This window comes from Lissotriton helveticus, chromosome 6 (assembly GCF_964261635.1).
Source record: "Lissotriton helveticus chromosome 6, aLisHel1.1, whole genome shotgun sequence".
In the NCBI taxonomy this organism is placed as follows: Eukaryota; Metazoa; Chordata; class Amphibia; order Caudata; family Salamandridae; genus Lissotriton; species Lissotriton helveticus.
Window position 1 is genome coordinate 649280075 of NC_136067.1, and position 22622 is coordinate 649302696.

The 22622-nt window shown below is 44.6% G+C and overlaps 1 protein-coding gene across 1 annotated transcript in view; it reads left to right on the forward strand.

Annotated features, from left to right (window-relative positions):
• The window catches only part of LOC144762435 (dynein axonemal heavy chain 5-like), a 1437549-nt gene that overhangs the window by 434979 nt on the left and 979948 nt on the right, over positions 1 to 22622 (forward strand). Inside the window, exons 29-33 of the mRNA XM_078647616.1 lie at positions 7705 to 7818; positions 9683 to 9858; positions 10271 to 10361; positions 19355 to 19420; positions 22449 to 22561. Of these exons, the coding sequence (XP_078503742.1) occupies positions 7705 to 7818; positions 9683 to 9858; positions 10271 to 10361; positions 19355 to 19420; positions 22449 to 22561 (560 nt within the window). The remainder of the gene's footprint in view (positions 1 to 7704; positions 7819 to 9682; positions 9859 to 10270; positions 10362 to 19354; positions 19421 to 22448; positions 22562 to 22622) is intronic.

Here is a 22622-nt window from a genome sequence, read left to right on the forward strand (position 1 = left end):
ATCATGAAAAGCGATAAACAAAAGCGAATAGCAATCGGCCGCAATTGCCGATTGCGATTTTTGCAAAATCGCATTCAATTCGCAGAATCGGCCGTTTCCCATGTATAAATTGTGCACTCGCAATTGCCGAAATCGCAAATTGCGATCTCGCTAATTGAGAGATCGCAAAAACGGGAAGTCGCATTTCAGCACATTGATGACATCACAAGCAGGAAATAGGCAATTCCCTCCCTCATTCAGATCACTGAGACTGAAAGTGGAAGCAGCACTGGCCAGAGCTCCACAACAGACCACCTGCAGCACCACACCAGGACACAAAGACCTACTTAAAATGTCCCAGGAAGCAGCAGGGAGCAGTGCACCAGGAAGGAAAAGGAAAATTAAATTTTCAGAGCAGGAACTGGAGTACCTCGTTGAGGGAGTGACTAAGGACCATGATCGCCTTTTTGGAAAGGAGTCCCGGAGGGTGCCTGAGGCGGACAACTCCAGGCAAAGGTTAACTCAGTCGGAGTGACCCAGCGCTCCATCGATGAACTAAAAAAGCGGTGGTACGACCTCAGAGGGGTCGTGCCAAAGAACGCATCGCTGAGAGGCTGGGGAAGCGACTTTCCACCGGAGGAGGAGACCCCACTGTTGCACCCAACACTCCACTGGAAGACCTTGTGGAGGAAACCCTAAATCCTGCAGCCTGCGTGGGGGTCACAAGGCTGGACTCCTCCCGACTCACCCAACAATCCCAAGGTAAGTGCCATGCGACTGCGACCCCATCCCCTAACAATGCCCATGACTCTAGAGCTAGCTATTTGATAACCCCAGTAATGCAGGCCATGCACACCTGAAATGCCCTATTGCATTGTGGTACTTGTAGTGTGACCACAATTCCTGGATACCCCCACACAGGCAGACCTGTCAAGTGAAAGTAATTCCTAAAGCCAGTCAGGGAATGCAAGCCTGCATGCTTGTAGCAACATCCCATGTGCAAGATACATATCATTAATCATGCACCCATTTACATCACAGGTGCGTCTGAACAACCCAGCACCGACAGTGAGGCCCTAGACATAGAGGAGAACCCAGAGGACACCGAGGGTGGGGGCCATCCAGCCCCACAACCCAGACCATCTCAGCCAGCAGCAGCAGTACCACCACCTCCCCATGTGGACAGGGCCACCCCTGGAGCCACAGGTGCCCAGCAACCACCCCAAGTGACACCCATGGCAGTGGTACAGGCTACACCACCAGCACCCAGGAGGCAGACACGGCGCACAGCCAATGTGCGATCCCTGTCCAGCGGACTGAGGCAGCAGCATAACATCTCAACACGCGCTGGTAGGGGGGGTACCTGTCCGGGATCCTGGGCTGGCCATCGAACGCCGGATGCTTGCAGTACACCAGAAGCAGGCACGGCACTTAGCAGCCATCCACCTGCAGCTGAATAAGACCTAATTATAGTTTCTGTTTGTTATTTAAATACCGCACTGAAGTTCAATGCCTTCTTAAAATAACTTTGATAAATGTAAACAGTGTTGCTATTTAAGACATGTTTTGCACAATTCTGACATGTAGTTAGGATTATCTGCATATTGTATTTTAATAATAATAAAAGCTTGTTTTTTTTTATAAATCACTTTCTACCACAGTTTCTAACAAATCAAAGCAATGTGAATAAATACGTTAATGTGATGATGTTCAATTCGTTTGCCTTGGTAGGACGGCATTCTGACATGCCATGTCTGAATTCAATCATGTGACAAGCAAAATTATGGCAGATGTCAGCATTTAGGGCCTCTTTACGATGTCGGTCGGAGTTGCCTCCACCCGACACCCTCTCAGTGTGTGAACCACCCGACCATAAGTCGGCGGATCTGCACGCTGAATTAGGATGCGCCCCCACACGGTGCTGTCACAAACTCCCATTTCTCTATGGTAGCTTGTGCGGTGGGCGGAAACCACCCACAACACAAGCTCCCATATAAATGGGGGCTTGTGTAAAATCAAAATCCCTGCACCATGTGGCAGGTACCGCATGGTGCCTACGACACAATGCAGTGATTTTCGGAGGGGGATGGCACAATAGGTGCCCACCAGGGCCACAACCGGAGGGCGGGGGGAAAGGGGCCTGTTAGTGGCACCTGATGGCGCTTTCCGACATCCTTTCCATGTCGGAAAGGGTGACATAGTAAGGCTGTCGGAAACCAACATCATACCCCCAGATGCATCAAGCATACATTTTGCGAATTCTAAATTGCGAAAAATACCGAATCGCAATTTAGAATTTGCAGAATGGTGTGCATCATAAAAAGCAATGAAAAAAAGCGAATCGCAATCAGCCACAATTGCCGATTGCGATTTTTGCTAAATCGCATTAAATTCGCAGAATCGGCCGTTTCCCATGTATAAATTGTGAACTCGCAATTACCGAAATCGCAAATTGCGATCTCGCTAATTGCGAGATCGCAAAGTCGCATTTCAGCACATTGATGACATCACAAGCAGGAAGTAGGCAGTTCCCTCCCTCATTCAGATCACTGAGCCTGAAAGTGGAAGCAGCACTGGCCAGAGCTCCACAACAGACCACCTGCAGCACCAGAGAAGTGTGGCTCAATGGTTAGAGCGGCAGACCCTGATGCAGAGGTCTAGCCCGGGACCAGGGTTCAGTTCCCCGCCTCGGCGGGTCTTGGGCTCAAAATTCCACGGACTCGATAATTCTCGCCTCGGTGCCTATTCCAATCATGGAGTCCCACTCTGCAACTCTGGGCAATAGCTTGCTTAATCTCCACAACGGCCCCCACAACGCTAAGGATGCCTGGCCTCCACCTTGGGGGTGCCCAGGAGTGGACGCCTCACAGGGAAAGCCAGGATGGGTTCCACAGCGGTATTCGTACAAGCGCCTTGAGACCCTTGCGGGTGAGTAGTGCGCTATACAAGTATCAATTTACAATTTACATTTACACCAGGACACAAAGACCTACTTAAAATGTCCCAGGAAGCAGCAGGGAGCAGTGCACCAGGAAGGAAAAGGAAAATAAAATTTTCAGAGCAGGAACTGGAGTACCTCGTTGAGGGAGTGACTAAGGACCATGATCGCCTTTTTGGAAAGGAGTCCCGGAGGGTGCCTGAGGCGGACAACTCCAGGCAAAGGTTACTCAGTCGGAGTGACCCAGCGCTCCATCGATGAACTAAAAAAGCTGTGGTACGACCTCAGAGGGTTTGTGCCAAAGAACGCATCGCTGAGAGGCTGGGAGAGCGCCTTTCCACCGGAGGAGGAGACCCCACTGTTGCACCCAACACTCCACTGGAAGACCTTGTGGAGGACACCCTAAATCCTGCAGCCTGCGTGGGGGTCACCCGGCTGGACTCCTCCCGACCCACCCAACAATCCCAAGGTAAGTGCCATGTGACTGCGACCCCGTCCCCTAACAATGCCCATGACTCCAGAGCTAGCTATTTGATAACCCCAGTAATGCAGGCCATGCACACCTGAAATGCCCTATTGCATTGTGGTACTTGTAGTGTGACCACAATTCCCGGATACCCCCACACAGCCAGACCTGTCAAGTGAAAGTAATTCCTAAAGCCAATCAGGGAATGCAAGCCTGCATGCTTGTAGCAACATCCCATGTGCAAGATACATATCATTAATCATGCACCCATTTACATCACAGGTGCGTCTGAATAACCCAGCACCGACAGTGAGGCCCAACACATAGAGGAGAACCCGGAGGACACCGAGGGTGAGGGCCATCCAGCCCCACGACCCGGACCATCTCAGCCAGCAGCAGCAGTACCACCACCTCCCCATGTGGACAGGGCCACCCCTGGAGCCACTGGTGCCCAGCAACCACCCCAAGTGACACCCATGGCAGTGGTACAGGCCACACCACCAGCACCCAGGAGGCAGACATGGCGCACAGCCAATGTGCGATCCGAGTCCAGCGGACTGAGGCAGCAGCGTAACGTCTCAACATGCGCTGGCAGGGGGGTACCTGTCCGGGATCCTGGGCTGGCCATCGAACGCCGGATGCTTGCAGTACACCAGAAGCAGGCACGGCACTTGGCAGCCATCCACCTGCAGCTGAATAAGACCGCGAGAAATGTGGGCCAGCTCACAGAAAGCATGCAGGGCATGACCACAGCTGTCCGTGAGAACAGCCAGATCCTGGTGTGCCAGCAGGATATCACCCGCCGCCGCCACCGCCATCTGCTGAACCGCCTGTCAGCCTACACCAGATCCAACCACATAATAGGGAATGCCACCTCCCAACTTTCGCGCCGCTCCCTAGCGATGCAGGTGAAGATGGTCCAATGCTGCCAGGACGTCGCCAGGGCCCTTGAACAGGTGACAACAGCTGTGCAGGGTCTGCAGGCGCCTGGCCATGGCCAAGCAGGTGGGGGGGATGATGCCAGCTAGGGCACTTCCAGTCACGGCAGCCTGTCCTTGCCGCTGGTAACAGAACGCCGCCGCAGCACCAGGCCCACTGCTGCATCATGGGCCAATAGTGTCGTGGAGGACGTGGAGAGGCGACTGGGTGCGTCCGGCCGGAGGCGCCAGTGACACTTTGGACTCTACCAGCAGGGCCATGCTGATTACACAAGCACGCCCTCTAACCCATCATGGGGCTGTATGAGGGAATACAGTTTGCATGTAACATTTAAAATAATAGTAGTACCCATTTTTGTGAAACAACAATAAGAATTTATGGTCACAAGTTAATCCGACTTATATCATTATTACATTTGTCATGCATGAGTGCAGTGTTGTGTGAGGGGAATGTGTGCACTAGAAACAGTTCATTGTGATTTGGTTGCGGCGCCTGTGTCCTTCAGCAGGATTCTCCCCGCGTGCATGATGAACATTTGCAGGTGGGCGGTTGTCCTCTTCCGACTCACTGCCAGACATATCCACAGGTATTCTCCGCTTGGTAGCAATGTTGTGGAGTATTGCAAACACGGCCACGATGCGGCAGCAGACCTCAGGCTGGTATTTGATGGCCCCACCAGTCTTGTGTGGAATGCGGAAACGACTCTTTAAAAGCCCAAATTTCCGCTCAATGCAATTTCTAGTGCGAATGTGTGCAAGAAGGTGTCCTTCGCCATAGTCTCCCCAGGCCAGTCGTGTGTGCATGCCGCTGTGCCGGAATATGAAGGAGTCATGCGTGCTCCCTGGGTATTGTGCCACTATGTCGGTGATGATTGTCTTAGCGTCGCACACCCTCTGGATGTTCAGTGAGTGGTAGGACTTGCGGTTCCGGTACATGTATTCAGTCTCTGAGGGTGGGCAGATGTGGATGTGGGTACAGTCAATGCATCCAATTACATGGGGGAATTGCGCTATGTTGTAAAATTGTAGCTTGGTTTGATTCAAGTCTTGTTGGGTAGTTGGAAATTTGATGTAATGGTGTAGCCGTGTCAGCATGGCCTCCAGGAAACTCCTTAGGCAGCGGGACATGGTGCTCTGGGAGATCCCCCCTGAAACGGCAACTAACCCCTGGAAGCTTCCGGAGGCCAGGAGGTGCAGGCTGCACAAGACCTGGACATGGGTGGGCACGGCATTGGTCCTCCTCGTTAGGTGCTGCATCAGGGGGTCAAGGTCCCGGATGAGCTTTGTAATCATTGCCCCATTCAGCCGGTACGTTGAGTAGATTTCCTCCTCAGTCTGGCCCAGTAGTGTGATCCGCTGGCGGAAAATTCGCTCCTGGATCCTGCGTCTGTTCCTTGCTGCAGCCTGGAGCCTTCGCCGCCTAACCACCATGTAGAGTCCTGTCATTGTGAATGTCCTCATGCTCCTACTGTGTCTTCTTAAGTGTGTTTGATCAGCCCCGCACCTGTGGCTAGTTAGGAATTTTTTTTTAGATTTTTTTTTTAACTTCATGGTTACCACCTGGTTTGGGTTCTCCTTAATTTGCGCCTTGCAAATTGCGATTTTTTGGTTTTTCGCTATTTGCAGTATTACATGCATTGGGTTAGCGATTATTTGCGAATTCGCAAAGAAAATCGCAGAATCATTGGGAACTCGCAATTTCAGAATCGCAAAGGGGGTTACACCTTGATTCTGCGATTTTCTTTGCGAAGTCGCAAAATATGTTTTGCAAATTTGCAATTTGGTCTGGTTTTATTTCATGAAATGCGATTCATGGTATTGCGATCGCAATAGCTATTTCGCAGCTATTGCGATCGCAATTTGTGTTGATGAATCTACCTGATAATCCCGATGGCGGAAACACCGTCCTTAAGGGATTTTGAGCGTTTTCCGACTGGCCCGAGTTGGTTTCCCCGGCCGGTTTACACTACAACTGCTAACATTGTAATTGAGCGATAGGAATGTAAAACTTGCATGTCTGTCGGAAAGCCTTCAACCAGTGGTCAGAGGCTTTCCGACCTACATCGAAATAAGGCCCCAAGGGCTAGATGTAGGTAAATTAGATTTACCGATTCATAAATACTGAATTTTACTGATTCGGTATCTATGATTCGGTAAATCTAATGTAGGTAATTATTAGGTAAAAAATACCAAATCGGTAGGATTCGGTATTTACCGATTCGGTAATTACCGAATCGCTATGTGTCATTGATTCCTATGGGCCTTGCAGCCCATAGGAATCAATGGCAAATACTGATTCGGTAATTACCGAATCGGTAAAATTACCGAATTGCCATGGGGGACAGGGTGTCACTTTGACACCCTGTTGCACCCCTGTTTCTGGCTTGTGTGCCATGTGTGCCATGTGACACACATACATGCCCTAAGGGATGTATGTGTCACATGGCACAGGTGTACATGCACAGATGTGCATGTACACAGAAATTCGTTATTTACCATACAATAGTATTACATGGTAAATAACGATTCAGTAATGGCCTGTGGCACTGTTTGAAGTGCCACCTACATCTGGATTTACCGATTCGGTAAATGTACCGATTCGGTATTTTACAGAATCAGTAAATTTACCGAATCGGTAAATATAAGGCCCCCTACATGTCAAACAGCAAATACCGGTCGGTAACGGCCAAAATCGGCCGTTACCGACCGGTATTTGGCGACCTACATCTGGCCCCTAGTGTTTTAAATTGCTGAGCCATCTTCTCATTTAGAAAAAGTATTAACTGTTACAAGTGCTTATGACTATTTTCTCTAAAGTTAAATACCAAAATATTTGTCTCTTTTTAAATCATTTATACAATGAATGTTACATCTTGCAGATATTTAATACAGTTCTACTCCAATTGTAATGTTTAATTGCGTTTTTGTGCAAGTAAATGAGTTATTTATTGAAATCAGTACAGGATGGATGGAAAAGTGCCAGTCTGTGACTTGAAAATCGAAGAGATTTTTTATTTGTGAATCTGTCAAGTGATGTAACAGCACCAGACGCTCGAGCAGGAAGGGAAAGGGACAACAAAGTAACTCCAAGTGTGTGCATTGGAGGAGCAAAGGGTTGCCAGCTCTTTCTTAGGTGCACCTTATCCCGTTGTCCTCTGCTCCTCAAAATATAAGTATGAGAAGCAGTGATGGACCTTTAGCACGTTTACAAAATGGCACTGTGGCATTTCCAACTGGTGGCTTATGAAATCAGTCATGCACTGACAAGAACGCTTTGCTATTTCACTTCTTGCAACCTATGAAGAGGTTCCTTTTTTTACCTGCTATATTTAGTAAACAGACAGTTAAAATACCTTCCTTAATGTCTCTGTTTTGAATTTTAGATTTTTCAGGTTGGCTGCATTTGTCTGGATTTCTCACTTATAAAGGAAACGCTAATAGGATTTGCAGGAGCTTGGAAATTTCAGTATGCCACAATTCTACACCATCAAGTTAAGGTAACCGGGGTCATCAAATAATACAAAACATTCCCTTAGTTAATCACAAGGCTGTCTTTTCCTTCTACGGTTGATTCAAAGTTCTGGAAATGAAGGCAGTGGTATGATTAGCATTGCAAGACAAGGCCCAATTACATTGTGTAACACATTTAAAGAGCTCGAGGACCAGAACTAATTGTAGACTTTGAAAACACCTTAGCTAGTTTTTGGAGGATTCATATAAAGCCTAGGAGCCGGAATGGATCGGAATTTTTTTGTCAATAGCCATGTGTTTAGTAATACTGACAACCTGGCTCATTCCTCCTTCCTCCATCTTTTTCAATCACTGAGCACTACAACATGCATCCTACAATCATGGCCAGATATGTTTTTATTTTATTGTTTATATTACTTTGTCTTTTGAAATAACCAAACTCTCTCCATTTATTTCAAATTATTATATATACTTTCGTCTATATATTGAGGCTACAAATATAGCTTTGGCAGCCTCTGAAAATGGGTTTCAAAGTCTCATGAGATTTAAGGTTATATTGTGGGCCAGCCACAGCATCTGGTTCCGTGGTTTAGGAACATTGTAAGGGTTTCCTTACACAAAACAATATAGAGAACTGTAGTAATCATATGCACGATATCCAAGATTGCTAATCTTTATGTTTTTATATACTGTTAAATCCTTGAGCTAGCCAAATTTTTTTCTTTTGTCTGTTTGTTTTATGTGAGCGAGCGCTTGCATTGGGAATAACGTATTGCTTAAATAGCTTTCTCTATAGTAAGAGGTTTATTTTTCCCCTGAGTGCTGTTGGAAAGAATATGCCAGACCCTGCGAATATGAATTTTCTACCTTCCATTACTGTAATATTTTGGATTGCATATGTGATCTGTTTTGCCTCCAGTTTCAGAATATAGCAGAGTATGTATTATCTGAATCTTTAAACCATGATATAGGTTACTATGGTAGACTTTATTTTCCATTTTAACCAGCATTATTATTTATGATTATTGGTGGGAGGGGTACATTTGAGGTTTGTCTTTGATCACTTTGACCAAGGATTGTTTTTTGGTTTTTTTGGTGGGGAAGCATAGATAAAGTGTGTGACTCTAGAATAACTTAACTTTGATGCGAGCTCTTTTAATTGTCCCCATTCATTTCGAAGTGTGTATGGCTGTTTTTGGTAAATTGGATTTAGGCACCACGTTTTATTATGTTTGTGATTTAGATTACAGTGTTATTCAAGGGACTTGATTTGTTGAGGTTGCTTTCAGAGTTCACCTTGTAGAAATCAATTTAGTTATCATTGAAAGATCCGGTATTGTTAATATACTATATCTTTAAAACGACATTCCAGTTAGCTTAAGGAGGCTATTTAGTGCTTTGTCCATAGAATAACATGCTTATAACAATATGATTCGTGTGTGACCCTGGTGATGTATTTAGAATGTTAAATGCCAATGCATGCTTTAGATGTTCTTTTGAAGAGAAAGGACAATAGCCATTGGGAGGTTTTGTCTCTGTGAGACATTTCTATTGTACTCTTGTATATTGTGTTAAAGGACAGCAGATGGGTTAGGCCTGACCCCATCAGTGACATTTAAGAGCACCTTTTGCTTATCTAGGGCTTTGGCTAGCGAAGGGAGAAATCACTTTATTTGACCCTAGACCACTTTTTGATAGGTTGGCTACTATTATGCAAAAATTGCTTGGAAACTAGTCCCTATGGCAGTAGATTGTAAACAAATTGTACGATATGTTGTAGTGTGCATTCCTTTTATGGTAAATCCTAGTAAAATAATTTCTGCTCATTCCTGTAATATATATTTCAAATACATTTAGAACTTCAACTACACTCTTTTCTTTTTAATGTAGGCAAATCTACAAGCAGCTGTAAAGTATCGGGAGGAAGTATACAAACAGCTCACCGTTCCCGTACAAAGTCTGGAAGAGCTCAACTCCTCTCTCCAGCTTTTGGAAGAGGTTCAGGACATGGAGCATAACATTGATGGTGTATATCGACCAATTGAAGACATGTATGAGCAACTTAGGTATGCCACACCGGGAACCACATTGTGTTAAATGAGAAACGCATTGTGTATACAAGTGAGATAATGCTCCAGGTGAACAAGCAGTACAATTCTCATTTAATATTACAAGTGTGGCTCATGCTTCAGAAATGAGCAAGCATCCTACAGCAAATAGCTGACTGGTCATTTTCATTGAACCTAGCAACCACAAAAAGTGGACAGGAATGTGAAAAGAAGTTCATGCCCTTAAAATATATTAAGCTCAGCGTTTTTCAATTCTACTTTACATTGATAATATCCAGCAAGAATAACAGATAATGACTGTTTAACATATAAACATTTGGTTTGGAAATAACAACATGAACAAATGCATGAGACTGTGCAAAGTGTCTGTGTGCCACCATTCTTAATAAGCATATTGTTATTTTCCTAGGTCCTACGATTTGCGGATACCAAGAGAAGAAGTGGTTCATGTAAAACATTTGAGAGACAAGTGGACCGAGCTTATGAGTCTTACATTCAGGGTGAGTGTCTTAAGGCAACTCTATTATTTTCCTAGGAATTATCACGTTTTATATCTGTTTCAGTATCAAGAAATATGCTGCAAATAACAGAAGTCCCTAAAGCTAGAAATGTGTGGGGGCCCATGTTCCAACAAAATAGTCACTTGGATGCCTTTTCATAGGTCCGTACGTGAGGACAACATGTGCCTATTTGTGCCAGGGCCCATTTGGTATAGTAAGCCAAAGCACTTTTTAAATTCCCCCCACGATTTCCCAAATAGTTGGATTAACTTAAACCACACAGCTCATCAGCATGCACCTTCCTGTTCTTAAGTGAGCATAGCTTTTGGCTGTTTCAGAGTTAAAAGGTGAGACTTTTGATTTTCTAAAACAAAATTTCTCAAATGCTGGCACCCGTCCTTCTCCTACAGCAACCTCTATCTCGCTTGTCTTTGGAAATTGCAATATACCCATTAACCTTACCGTAACACTGGTCTCAAGTTCAACTCAGTCCTTCCACATCCTAAACTCATTGACCGAAACAGATGACACACAGATGTGCTTGCCTTCCATTATTCAGAAATAAAATTGTAACTGTTCCATGTACCATCCATCCCTCACTCTTAATGCACCAAAATATAACCATTTACAAAAAATCTAAGCAGTCAATTGTGTTTACTAAGTGACATTAAAATCTGTGTGTTTTAAATATGCCAACCAAGATAACTTGCTGATGTTTAATTGAGCTCCGTACCCAAGTATTCATTTGTTAGAGAGTGCAGTTCATAACTAAAGTAGGTTACCCTTATTGCCTGCCCTATTTTTTAAAGCCAGAATTTAACCTAGAAACAGACTATCTTCATAGGATATTACTATATGTAATTCAGTATGGATTTTTCTTGCGTCGTTTCTTTGTGGATATTTATTTCTCAATGGGGCAACTTCATTTTGGTGCCTGATTATCTTACAGCTCTTTAACCTTTTGTTATTCCTTGTCTTTTTTTAAGACTAAGTTTGCATGCAAGTTCGATGCTGCCTTGGGATGTGTGTATTCCTCTTTGTCAAATCCCCCTCATTTTATTGTATCTGCTAAGCAGATTTATCTTAGAATGTAATCTATTTTCCCAGTGTCTGCCTTATATTAAGTAGTAGGTTAAAGTTATAATTTGGTATTAGAGATTATTTCCCGATGGTATTTATATGGTAATAGTGGCCTATGGAGGAAGATCCAGGAATGCACTATGTGTCCACAGAGAGTATATACTGAAAGCCATTCATGGATATGTGCTTGTATTCACAATGACAGATAGTGCAGCACATAGAGAGTGAAGCTGAGAGACATGGATCTGTGCATGCCCAGAAGTGACTGAAGGATTTGTGTGTGTTGCTCAATATTTTTGTATTAACAATGCATGCTCATTAAAGTTGTGTGAACACTCTCAGCATGCCTATGATCTTGGAGAGCTCACTGCTCACATTTCCAGTCCAGATAGTGTAGTGTGCCTACTTCCTGTCCAATCGTTTTAAAAGGGAAATAGTTGCAAGTTGTGTTTAGCTCGTTCACTGCTCCAATGCCCCACCCCACACTATTTCGCATCTGATAATAAAAGACCCATTATTAATATAAGACTTCAGGATTTTTTTTTTTTTTTTTAGTTATTACATATTTTTGGTAAGGGGGTCCTAAACTAGGAGCTGCCAGTCTTTCTAGATATGAACCACAAAGAAAAGCTGCTGAAGACGACATAGTGTCTATATCAGGTACACATTCTTGTTGCTTATCTTTAGACATTGTGATTGAGATTTATTTTGAAGTGGTCAGGAGACCAACTGCTTTATTTAATTGTTTTCGAAGAAAATGTCTAGGAGGATCTGAAATCCCAACACATTTTGGCCAAATCCTTAATTCCTTCTATTAAAGCTATTCATGTGATGGGGGGCATTGTTAAGTCTTGAGGGGGACTCATTAGATTGCGTATTTCTAAAACCTTCACAGTATCCCAAACCAAATACCTGTATTTCCATGGTGTGGATAATTTCTGAGGAAGGCTACTGATATTATGACTTACTTCTACATTACATTGCAAAATTAACTGTATCCTTATGAGCATACCTGTTCAAAGCAACACTGAAATGTAATCTTTTCACATATTCTGGCTAAATCTTCATAAGTGAATTGCTAACCTCAAATCTGCCACTGCCTTGTCGGAGATTAAGGGGCTCATTATGATGCCATCATCACGGTGATGGGACCTACCCCCAGACGTGCGATGGTCTCACCGGCCCAATTAGGATAAGCCTGCCATGTTGGAGGGCACATCCTGGCCTTTTACCATTGCGGATGGTGCTGCTGGCTTCCGCACCGTCCCCAATGGTAAAAGGGCATGCACAGCATTTCCCTGCACCACGTGGCAGGCACAAACGTGGTGCCTGCCACTTGGTGCAGGGAACTGGGGTATCCGCCCAGTGTACCCCCCATTCCCCCTAGGGGCCCTCAACGGGCCCCCAAAGCCAATCCCCGCAAGCCTTTCAGAAAGGCCCTTCAATCACCCATATCCTAAAATGGCGGGCGGTGCCTGCTAGGCACGGCCACCATATTAGTGGGCCAGCTCCGCCCGGCCGGCAATCGGAACGATTACCTACCGGCAGAAAAGCGGCAGACAGACATTGCGTCCACCGCGATACCCACCCTCATCATAATATGGCGGGGGTATTTCTCATCAGGATGGCGTAACAACGCCACCGTTGGCCCAGCGGTGGCGATCGTTACGCCTTTGTAATGAGCCCCATAGTTCGACTAAAGCTTTCCCCAAGCTTTGTTTATTTATATGCATTTAATCAAAACATCCCTGATCTTTTTGCAATTAAGTTAAAATCTTTTTTTGGGGAACCAAGTCAGCTCAATGATACCTTTAGGGAGTGTTCATAAATGCAGAAATGGTACTGGTGAAGGCATTTGCTGCCCCTACATTTTTAGAAATAATTCCATGTCTTTCTCCGATATTGGGGAATTACAAGCACTGCCCCCAATGGCTGCAGTGAAGTGAAACACCACTAAAGTTGAGTTTGTGAAAGAATACCTCTAGGACAAGCCGAATTAAACAAATTCACCACTCTATCTTTGGTCCCTGTGGGATCGCACACACTGCCTCCTCCTTTGGGCAAGGGATCGCACACACTGCCTCCTCCTTTGGGCAAGGTAGTGCAACAAAGAATCTTCTGTCCTTGACCAAGGTGGGAGTGAATGAAGACCCTAAATTGCTAATGTCCTTGGGAAAGGCTGGTGAGGTGATAAAAAGAAAGTCAGTGTTGCCTGTAGTCTTGTTTTTTGTTGTCTTGCAATGTATGTGAACATCAGGAGACATTAAAAAAAACTGTCCTTAAACATGGGTCTTGGGGGCATGCCTACATAATACCCCACCCTCCTTTAGGGAATGTTGGGGGATATACCTCTCCAACATGTTCAGAAAATTTAAATATCTCATAATAGTGCAGTTGCAAACAAAAGACCACCACAGAGGAAAGGTTACTAAGTATCCTTCGTCCTTATGCAGTGTGTGGTACAGACAAAGATACCCCCTGTTCCTTGCGCAAGATGGGGAGTAAATATACATCCAGTCTTTGGGTGGTGCTAAGACACACCACCCTTGCCCTCTGCAGTATAGGATCACATGAAAAGACACCTCCACCACCTTTGGGAAAGACAGGGATCTTTAAAAGATTCCGCGTCTTGTTCATAAACGAGGCAGCGTGGGGGTTAAGCCCAGTAGCCCTGCTATTCTCATCACATTAGTAAGTAAAAAACAAAAACACTTTGTCACATTAGTAAATTCAGTGTTGGAGCAGATATCAGCCTCGCTAATCCATTTTAGTGGTACAGCAAGGCCTGGCACAAGGTACACACATGTGCCAGAGCTCTTTTCGCAGTTGTGAAAATTAGATTCACCGTAAAACCATGATGAAGCCCAGGGACAGCTGAGAAACCACCCTGCACTCTCTTCTCCTCCATCATAAAAAGAGATGTACAGCTAAAAATATAATGGCATTTCCTAAAAACACTAAATTAAACTTATGTTCAAAGGCAGTTTTGATTGACGTGAATGTAATAGTGGCTACAGCACAAAACCTAAAAAGACATGACATTCACAAGGTATAGTAAAAAGGCATAAATCCAATAGCACAATCTTTACTAGACCTTAACTCCCCCACTGCCATACATTGTTTCCAACATCAAACATGTTTTCACACATATCATAGCACAGTGTATCTAGGTGACGGGTTTAATGAATAAATGAGTGCCGAGGAGGAGGAAGAGAAATACCATGGTATTTCATTATAGTGGTGATTTATCACTAAAGTTCTTCTTTTGAAAGCTTTGGGAGATATTTTTGTTGATCTTTGCGATCTTCCTTCAAAAATACTTTACTGAATTCGTTTCTGGAATGCTTAAGTCACAAATTAGGTATATAGATGTAATTTTTTCACAGTATCCAAATGAACACTGGATAGTTTTTGGGAGAAATTGGGATTTTGGTTGATAGGTGTGTGAGCCCTTCTCAAGCAACAGCCACAACCCTTGTCGGGGTGTGCACAAAAGTCACTAAATTAACCTGTACTTAACCTTCTGGTAGCTTGGCACAAAAGCAGTCAAAGTCAATTTAGAGGCAATGTGGGAAATACTTATGCAGAAACTAACAGTAATAAAGTGAAAACACACCTCAAGCAAAATCTCACACCAATTTGGAAAAATCAAGCAGAATGTAATAAATACTTTTAGATCAAAATTACAAAAATCAATTAATAGAACCAGAGTTATGATTTTTTTAAGTTTAAACTGAAAACAGAGACCAAAAGATCATAGCTCAAACCATTAACATCTAGCCATGTGAGACCGGGCCAAAATCGAAAGTTATGCTCGACCTAGATGGAGCGCGGTTTGGATGCACAAAGTGGATTGGGTCCGGTATCTGCTTACCTTCGGACTTAGAAGTAATTTTAAAGAAAAATGTCTGAAAAGGTAAAGTGCAGCAGGGCAAGACAGCCAGCGGTGTCTGAGGAGGAGGTGTCATCATCAAGGAGCCGCTGGATGAAGTTACGGTGACGATTTCTACATTCGGACTTGGTCTATTTTGTATAACTAGAATATCTCCAGTGGGAGAAAGTTACAGACTGTAGCCAACGAAGGATCCACGGGGCTGGATATCCCTTCTGTGAGGAGCCACTGAACAGAGTTTGGTGCTGCGCAGAATAATGTAGTGGGAGCTACTGCAGAGTCAGGCCGACTTGTGATGCACCTTGGGCAGGTCAGCAAACAGGTTTTTCACTACCAGGACATGTAAAACTATGTTCAACTTTTTAAATATAAGGCACCATGCACAATAGGCTGCTTAGGGCCTATCCCATGAGTAACTTATATGTATTAAAAAAGGAGTTTTAGACTTGGCAAAGGGTTTAATTTGTCCTCCAGCTCCTTTTGGAACACTTTGCAGGCAGAGATACTGCTGCCTGCTCTGAATCTGGCAGGACACCTCACTCCGGTGGGCCTTCCTCTCTTCTCTGGAGCTATAATTTGGAGGTTATCATCCTCCCCTTCCATCTCCTCCTCTTGTGCCTCCTGAACGTCCACCTCCTGACCTCCTCATGTGCTGTAGCCTGTAACTGGCTGGTCTCTTCTCAGGCCTTGAAGGCCTTCAGGAGCTCCCGCTTCTTGGAGCTCTTAGTTGCTGGAAACCCACTTTCCCTGCGGAATCCCTTTAGCTCAACCATAGTATAGCTCTTCAGATTGTTGAGCTCCAATGCCAAACCTTGCAGCAGGCAGAGCCACAGGTGTACAAAGTCAGGTGGAATAGAAGTGAATTTGGAAAAAACAAAAGAGACCATTCAAGCAGAATTTGGTTGAATCTGGTATCAAGTTATTTATAATCGAATTTTTGTGTTGTACACCAATGTGAGAAATTGGTTTTTGGTTGAGGCGATGTGAGCCCTTCTCAAGCAACGACTGCAGTCCCTGTCAGGAAGAACCGCCTAAAGGTACTAAATTAACCTGTGCATAACCCTCTGGTAGCTTGACACTAAAGTATTCAGGCGTAACTTAGGGGCAAAGTGTAAAGTATTTGTGCAGCATGCACACAGCATAAAGTGAAAACACTGCACAAGAAAAATCCCACAACACTTTAGCAACATAGAGTACAATGTAATAAACAATTTGAGAACAAAATGACAAAGATCCAAAAGGTGCAAAGCACCAACTGAGGGTATCTGTTTGCAGTAGACCTAGACAGAGTCACAAATTCAGGCGGATTGCTAAGGAGCATAAGCCAGGCACAGGACCAAGTTTGGACTGCTGATGATTTTACTTTATGTCATCAGTGAGCAGTTTATGTGGCGTAGCATTGCGAGGGTTCACATTGTCAAGAGTCTGTTCGAATGAAGCTGTGCATCGAGGCTTTGAAGGGCTTTGCTCCATTCAGCACCAGTTCTGATGAGGCTGGCAGCTGTTGGTGAGGCTTTGCGAGGCTTTGTGTCACTCGGCGTTAGTTCCAAAGAAGCTGGCAGCTGTGCAGCAAGTCTTTGTGGGGCTTGCCGTTGGATCCAATGAAGCTTTCAGGTATGTGGCGAGCCTTTGCAGTTCTTCACGCTGCTTGGCGTTGGTTTTGAGGAATCTTGCAGCTGTGCGGCAAGGCTTTGTGTGGCTTCACACCCCATTTGATGGAACATTTAGCTAGGCCAGGCGGAGTTGTATCCGATGCCAGCCAAGGGTCCAGGGCAATTGGAGGCACCTCTTGTGGGGTCAGGAACTCATTCCAGCAGAGGCCAGCAGGGCTCAGTTAGATCCGGTTGTAGGCCCATGCAAAATGCAGCTGGTCTGCTGATACAGTTGCAGCAAGGCGCCTGGAGCATGTTGTGTCCCGAAAGGTCAGAACAGGAGTTCAGCTAGCTGACCTTTAAAGTCACTCATCCTGGGATGGAGGGAGGAGGTTCAGTCTTCCTTCTCAGAGAGCAGGGCAGGTCTCAAGCAGCAGGAAAGTCCTCTGGCAGCAGGGCAGTCCTCCTTGTTTTGGGTCTATGGGTCCAGGAGTGTATTGAAGAGTTGGTCTGAGGGTCCAATATTTAAAACTGGTACCAGATTGGAAGTGGGAGAAACTCCTAGACTTCTGCCCCATAAATATGGTTCTGGAATGTCCTTCCTTCACCTGCCCAGGCTCCAAGGAGTCTAGGTTGACAATAGACTGGTGTCAGGTTCTTTGCGAGTGTGCTGGATGCAGCCCCTTTGAATTGTAATTGGTAAAAGGAACAACCCTGACCCTCCCCTCCTCTCAGGATTGCCCAACCTTCCAACACTTATTTCACCTTTGTTTCATTGTCTGAGAGGAATAAACAAAGCCCAACTGCCAAATACACCCATTCATGTGACTCGGGATACAGGCTGCAGGTACCAAATGGGTAGGACAAGAAAATGGCAACTTTCTAAAAGTGGCATTTCAGAATTGTGACTTAAAATTCAACTTTACCATTACAGAGGGTTTTAAGTTATAGTTCATTGAAGGGTAAACATGACATTTCTACCAGCTCCTGAACAAAAATGATCACTTATTAAATGTGATAAGGTAACCCAGTGTTATCCAGAGTGAGAGATGGGTCTTGCAGTAGTGAAAAGCAATTTTAATCGTTTTTCACTGCCAGAACATGTCCTATTTTTTAAATGCAATGCACCTTGCCCCATAGGCTGTTTAGGGCCTACCCCAGAGATGACTTATATGTTTTAAAAAGGAATGTGTGGGCCTGGCGAAAGGTTTATTTTTGCCAGGTCGAAATAGAAGTTTAAAACTGCACACAGGATGCAATGGCAGGCCTGAGACATAAATGTAAATGTAAATGTAGATTGTGCTTATATAGCGCACGGCTACCCGCAGTGGGTGTCCCGGCGCTTGCTTAGGGAACCCGTCCTGATATTCCCCTGTGAGATAGCAGGGTATCCACAAGGTGAAAGTCAGGCATCCCGCCGCGAGGGGCCGTTGTGGAGATTAAGCAAGCTATTGCTCAGAGTCGCAGAGTGTGACCCCATGAGTCGAGGAGGCACCGGGGCGAGAATTATCGAGTCCGTGGAATTTTTAGTCCAAGACCCGCCGAGGCGGGGAATTGAACCCTGGTCCAGGACCGATCTCAGCTTCCGGGTCTGCCGCCTCTAACCCCTGAGCCACACTTCTCCACTCTGCCGCCTCTAACCCCTGAGCCACACTTCACATGTTTTAAAGGGCTACTTAAATCGGTGGCACAATAGGTGTTGGAGGCCCACAAGTAGTTTTTTTTAATTTACAAGCCCTGGGTACATGAAGTACCAATTTTCAAGGGACTTGTAATAAATGAAATGCCAATTGGGTGTGAGCCAATGTTACCATGTTGGGACGAGAGAGCACAGGCACTTTAGCACTAGTTGTCTGTGGTAAAGTGCACAGAGTCCTAAAGCCAACAAAAACAAATCTCGGGAAAAGGCTAAATGTTTGGAAGAAGACCACCCCAAAGACTGCCAGGTCTAACAGTTTTCTACCTTAAAACTACTGTAGTGGCAATTAGTGTGTTCACCGCATCTAAATACCTACTTGACCTCCCTTTGAGTTCAGCCGTTCTTGAGTCTTACCCTAGGCTACTGGCATACTCCCTCAAAGTCCAGTCTCCTAATTGGTATCTCTTCTGAGCATTGAATTAACCACTATGAACTCCCCCGGCACCAAATGTAGGTAGTTTAAGCTTTCGAAGAGGAGAGCTCTGAAACCTTCCAGTCTACTGGTAGATTGTGACAACTCCTGTGTTAACAGTTATACATGTTTACTTAGATTTTCTCTTTGTAACCACCAGTGCTTAAAATATAATGCATATTGTAAATTGTTACAAAAACATTCCATTTCACACAACTCCATTTATTGTTCAGCAGAAAAATAATGGAATTGATTCTTTATGGATTGCTATTTTCATATCTGAATGAAAGCAGGTGAAATGTGTTTGATCTCTTTCAGGTTAAAGACACGCTGTTAAAAGAGAAACAGGACATATTTAGACAAGAGCTTGACAAGCAAATTAAGGTGAGAGATCATTTTCTGTACTGCTAAATGGACAGATAATTTCAGGTTATGGTTACAAAGACTGCACAGATGTAGGGATAATATGAGGCTTTTTACGTTAATTCGTTTTCAGAGAAGCAATCTAAGAAGGCAGTAATTGCATACTGATGTAATAGTAATCTTAGCTTCATGTGTCGAACTGTAACTTGTTATTTATTGTTGTAACACTTAATTTGCTAATGTTTCGTCCCCTCCAGAGGGAGCCATTCTGTGTCCCACAAGACTTGTTCACAGTAGAATGAGAGTCAAGGGGCAGTGTGACTGCAGTTACCAGTGAAATGTAACCTCAAGGAACTGGAAAGAGAACTTTTGTTATATTAAAGGTTGCCTCGTTCGGGTGCTCAGCAACTTCCTCTGATGGCATTAGCCCCTTAAAAAATGCGAAATAATACTGTGACACAATAAATTGATACAATTCAGAGAAGGGCAGCACTGATTAAAGAGCTCAACATGTCGATTTATGGAGCAAGACTTGCGGGTTTTAGTCCCCATTACGAGTTGCCTGGAACACTACTAGCTGATGTTTCATGATCCAAAATTATTGGGTGCTGAAGCACCGGACTTGCTTTTACCTGGTGTGAGAGAGTGGCAAGGGTGGCACGCAGTGGCATAGCCTGGCCCCTGCCCGCTCGCTGCAGTATCACATAGGGAGCCGACAATGCCCCCGAAGTGAAGGCTCAGCCCCCACTCAGTCATTCTTCCTACCCCTCGACCCACACAATTCCCCCTGCAGATGTTTATCACATGCTCAGAGATACCCGGAAGACACTGGCCATAATGTTTATTCCTGCCCTTGTACCTCAGCACAAAGTTAACAGACAACAGACAACGCAGAATGTGGGACTAAATAGGTTTCAATTTTACGGTAACAAATAATGATCTGAAAGTTAATGGATTTGTATATCCTTTGGAGTAGCATCCTGTAACTGCTAGGGATGACAATTGTGCTGGTAATTTGTAAGGAAATATTTTCAGCACCAGAGTAAGGACTGGAACCAGTGGCCACTGGAATTCCCTGAGCTTTAAGTCCTCATGCAGCAAATAATCTGGGTTAATGTACTTAATTTTGGATCTACATGGAATTTTAGGGTTTCTTCCAAGCAATTGACTTTATTTAGCAATGGAACTGACGGATATTCTTGCTTGTGTGTTTCGTGGGTAACGACTGCAATGTGTGATAGTGATTGGAAGACCAAGTGGTACATCATTTATTAGCTGTGGAGTGCCAAGACACAAAATACATTGAACGAGAATGCAAGAGGAAATCCGGCATTGACACACAAGAATTATTGTCGAATGATGTGTGTGAATTGTTATAGGAGGAGGAAGTGATGCAGGTCCCAGCTACTGCATACACCTCTGCAGAGGTGAGGCTTACCATATTACTCAGCGCTACGAGACCTAATGGGTGAGCTATGCGCGATACAAAAACAAACACAAATACAAAAATACAAATACTCCATGTCAGGAGCTCATCAAATGTAAATCATTGTTATCAGGTGTGTTAGTGGGTTAAAAGTGGGAAAGCAACAGCTAAAACTTCCACAGTGCGCTACTGTTAAATAAATCTCTGGCTTCAAAGCAGTGTGACCGCATAAAAAGGCGCAGTGTGAGAATTTGAGGACAAAACAGTAACATGAGACAATCTCCAGTGCCATAGGAAGCCAGCTGCACAAAGCAGACATCGACGTTTCAATTTCCCTGTAATGATATGGTGGGAGGTAAAACGGCTGTCAAGCTAAGCTATAATTAAATCGATGCTGCTAATCGTTTAATAGGCGCTACTAGAATCTTTGAAGCTACACAATATTTTTGTACGGTGGAGAATTGCATACCAGTGCGTTCTTTAAGGGGCAACAGAAGCTAGGACATCTGGGACTGTCCGGTGAGAGTATCTTCATGTCTGCTTATTTATTATCATATCTAATATTTTCTATAGATCGCATGTGTTTTATGTATAGACAGCACTTAAAAATATTGGGGCATTATTACTAGGGCTTTTTAGGATGTTCCGGTGGCGCAATGCCCTGCTCCATATTTACAAAGTGGAGTTAAGCCACTTTGCATGGCTTAACGCCTCTTTGTTAATATCGTACCCTTTCAAGTATCTACTTGAACAGCCGCGGCCCATGGAGGGAGTTACGGTGGGGCAGAGAGGCGGGCGGGGGTGGGGCAGGGTGGGGGGTGCTAAACACCGGAATATGGATAACTGAAGGTAGGTAAACAATTTAATTAATAAAACGAATTTCGTAGCATGCGCTGCATCGCATTTTGCAAAATGCGATGCAGCCCGTGCTACAAAATTTGTTTTATTAATTAAATTGTTTACTTACCTCCAATTATCCATATTCCCGTTTTTAGCACCCCCCACGCTGCCCCACCCCCGCCCGCCTCTCTGCCCCACTGTAACTTTCTCCACGGGCCGCGGCTGTACGTGAAAGTGGCGTGCAATGGGTGTTGCCGTGGGCATGCCACCGTAACACCCATTGCTTTTTTGCGCTGCCCCAGATTTACAAGGATCTGTAAATCTAAGGCAGCGCCAAAGACTAACGCCACTGAAAAGCAGGTGTTAGTTCGCTGCAACAAGGAGAAATACTTCTATTTCGCCTCGTTTTTGCTCTTTGTATGTGCGCTGTATTCTACAGCATACAAAGAAGGAGCAAATTGGCTTTAATGATTGTTTATGTACAGGAAGTTGTCCCTTCTTGCACATAAACAATCATCCTTGCAACACAAACACCCTTGCACCATGGTGTAGGGGTGCCTGCGTTACCAGGAATCATCCCTGCAACCCAGGCACCCTTACACCATGGCGCAAGGGTGTCTGTGGTGATGCTAGGCAGCATTTTTAACCCCAGCGCAAGGGAAAAACTGGGGTGAATTATTGCTTCTTAAGAACAAAAATGTCTTGAAGACAAAAATCTATTTTCATTGGAATATTGTCATTCATTCCTTTGTAAATACCTGATTTTTGCTTAATTTCTTACAGAGTTTTGTGGTGGAAGTTATACAGTTTCGCAACAGTTTCGACACTCAAGGTCCTGCAGCTCCTGGGGTGAGACCCGAGGAAGCAGTTTCAAGGCTGCATATTTTCCAAGAAAAGTAAGTTGGTACTTAATTTGCCTTTTCATGAGTTCAGTAGAGGTTGGTTGTAAAACCTAAA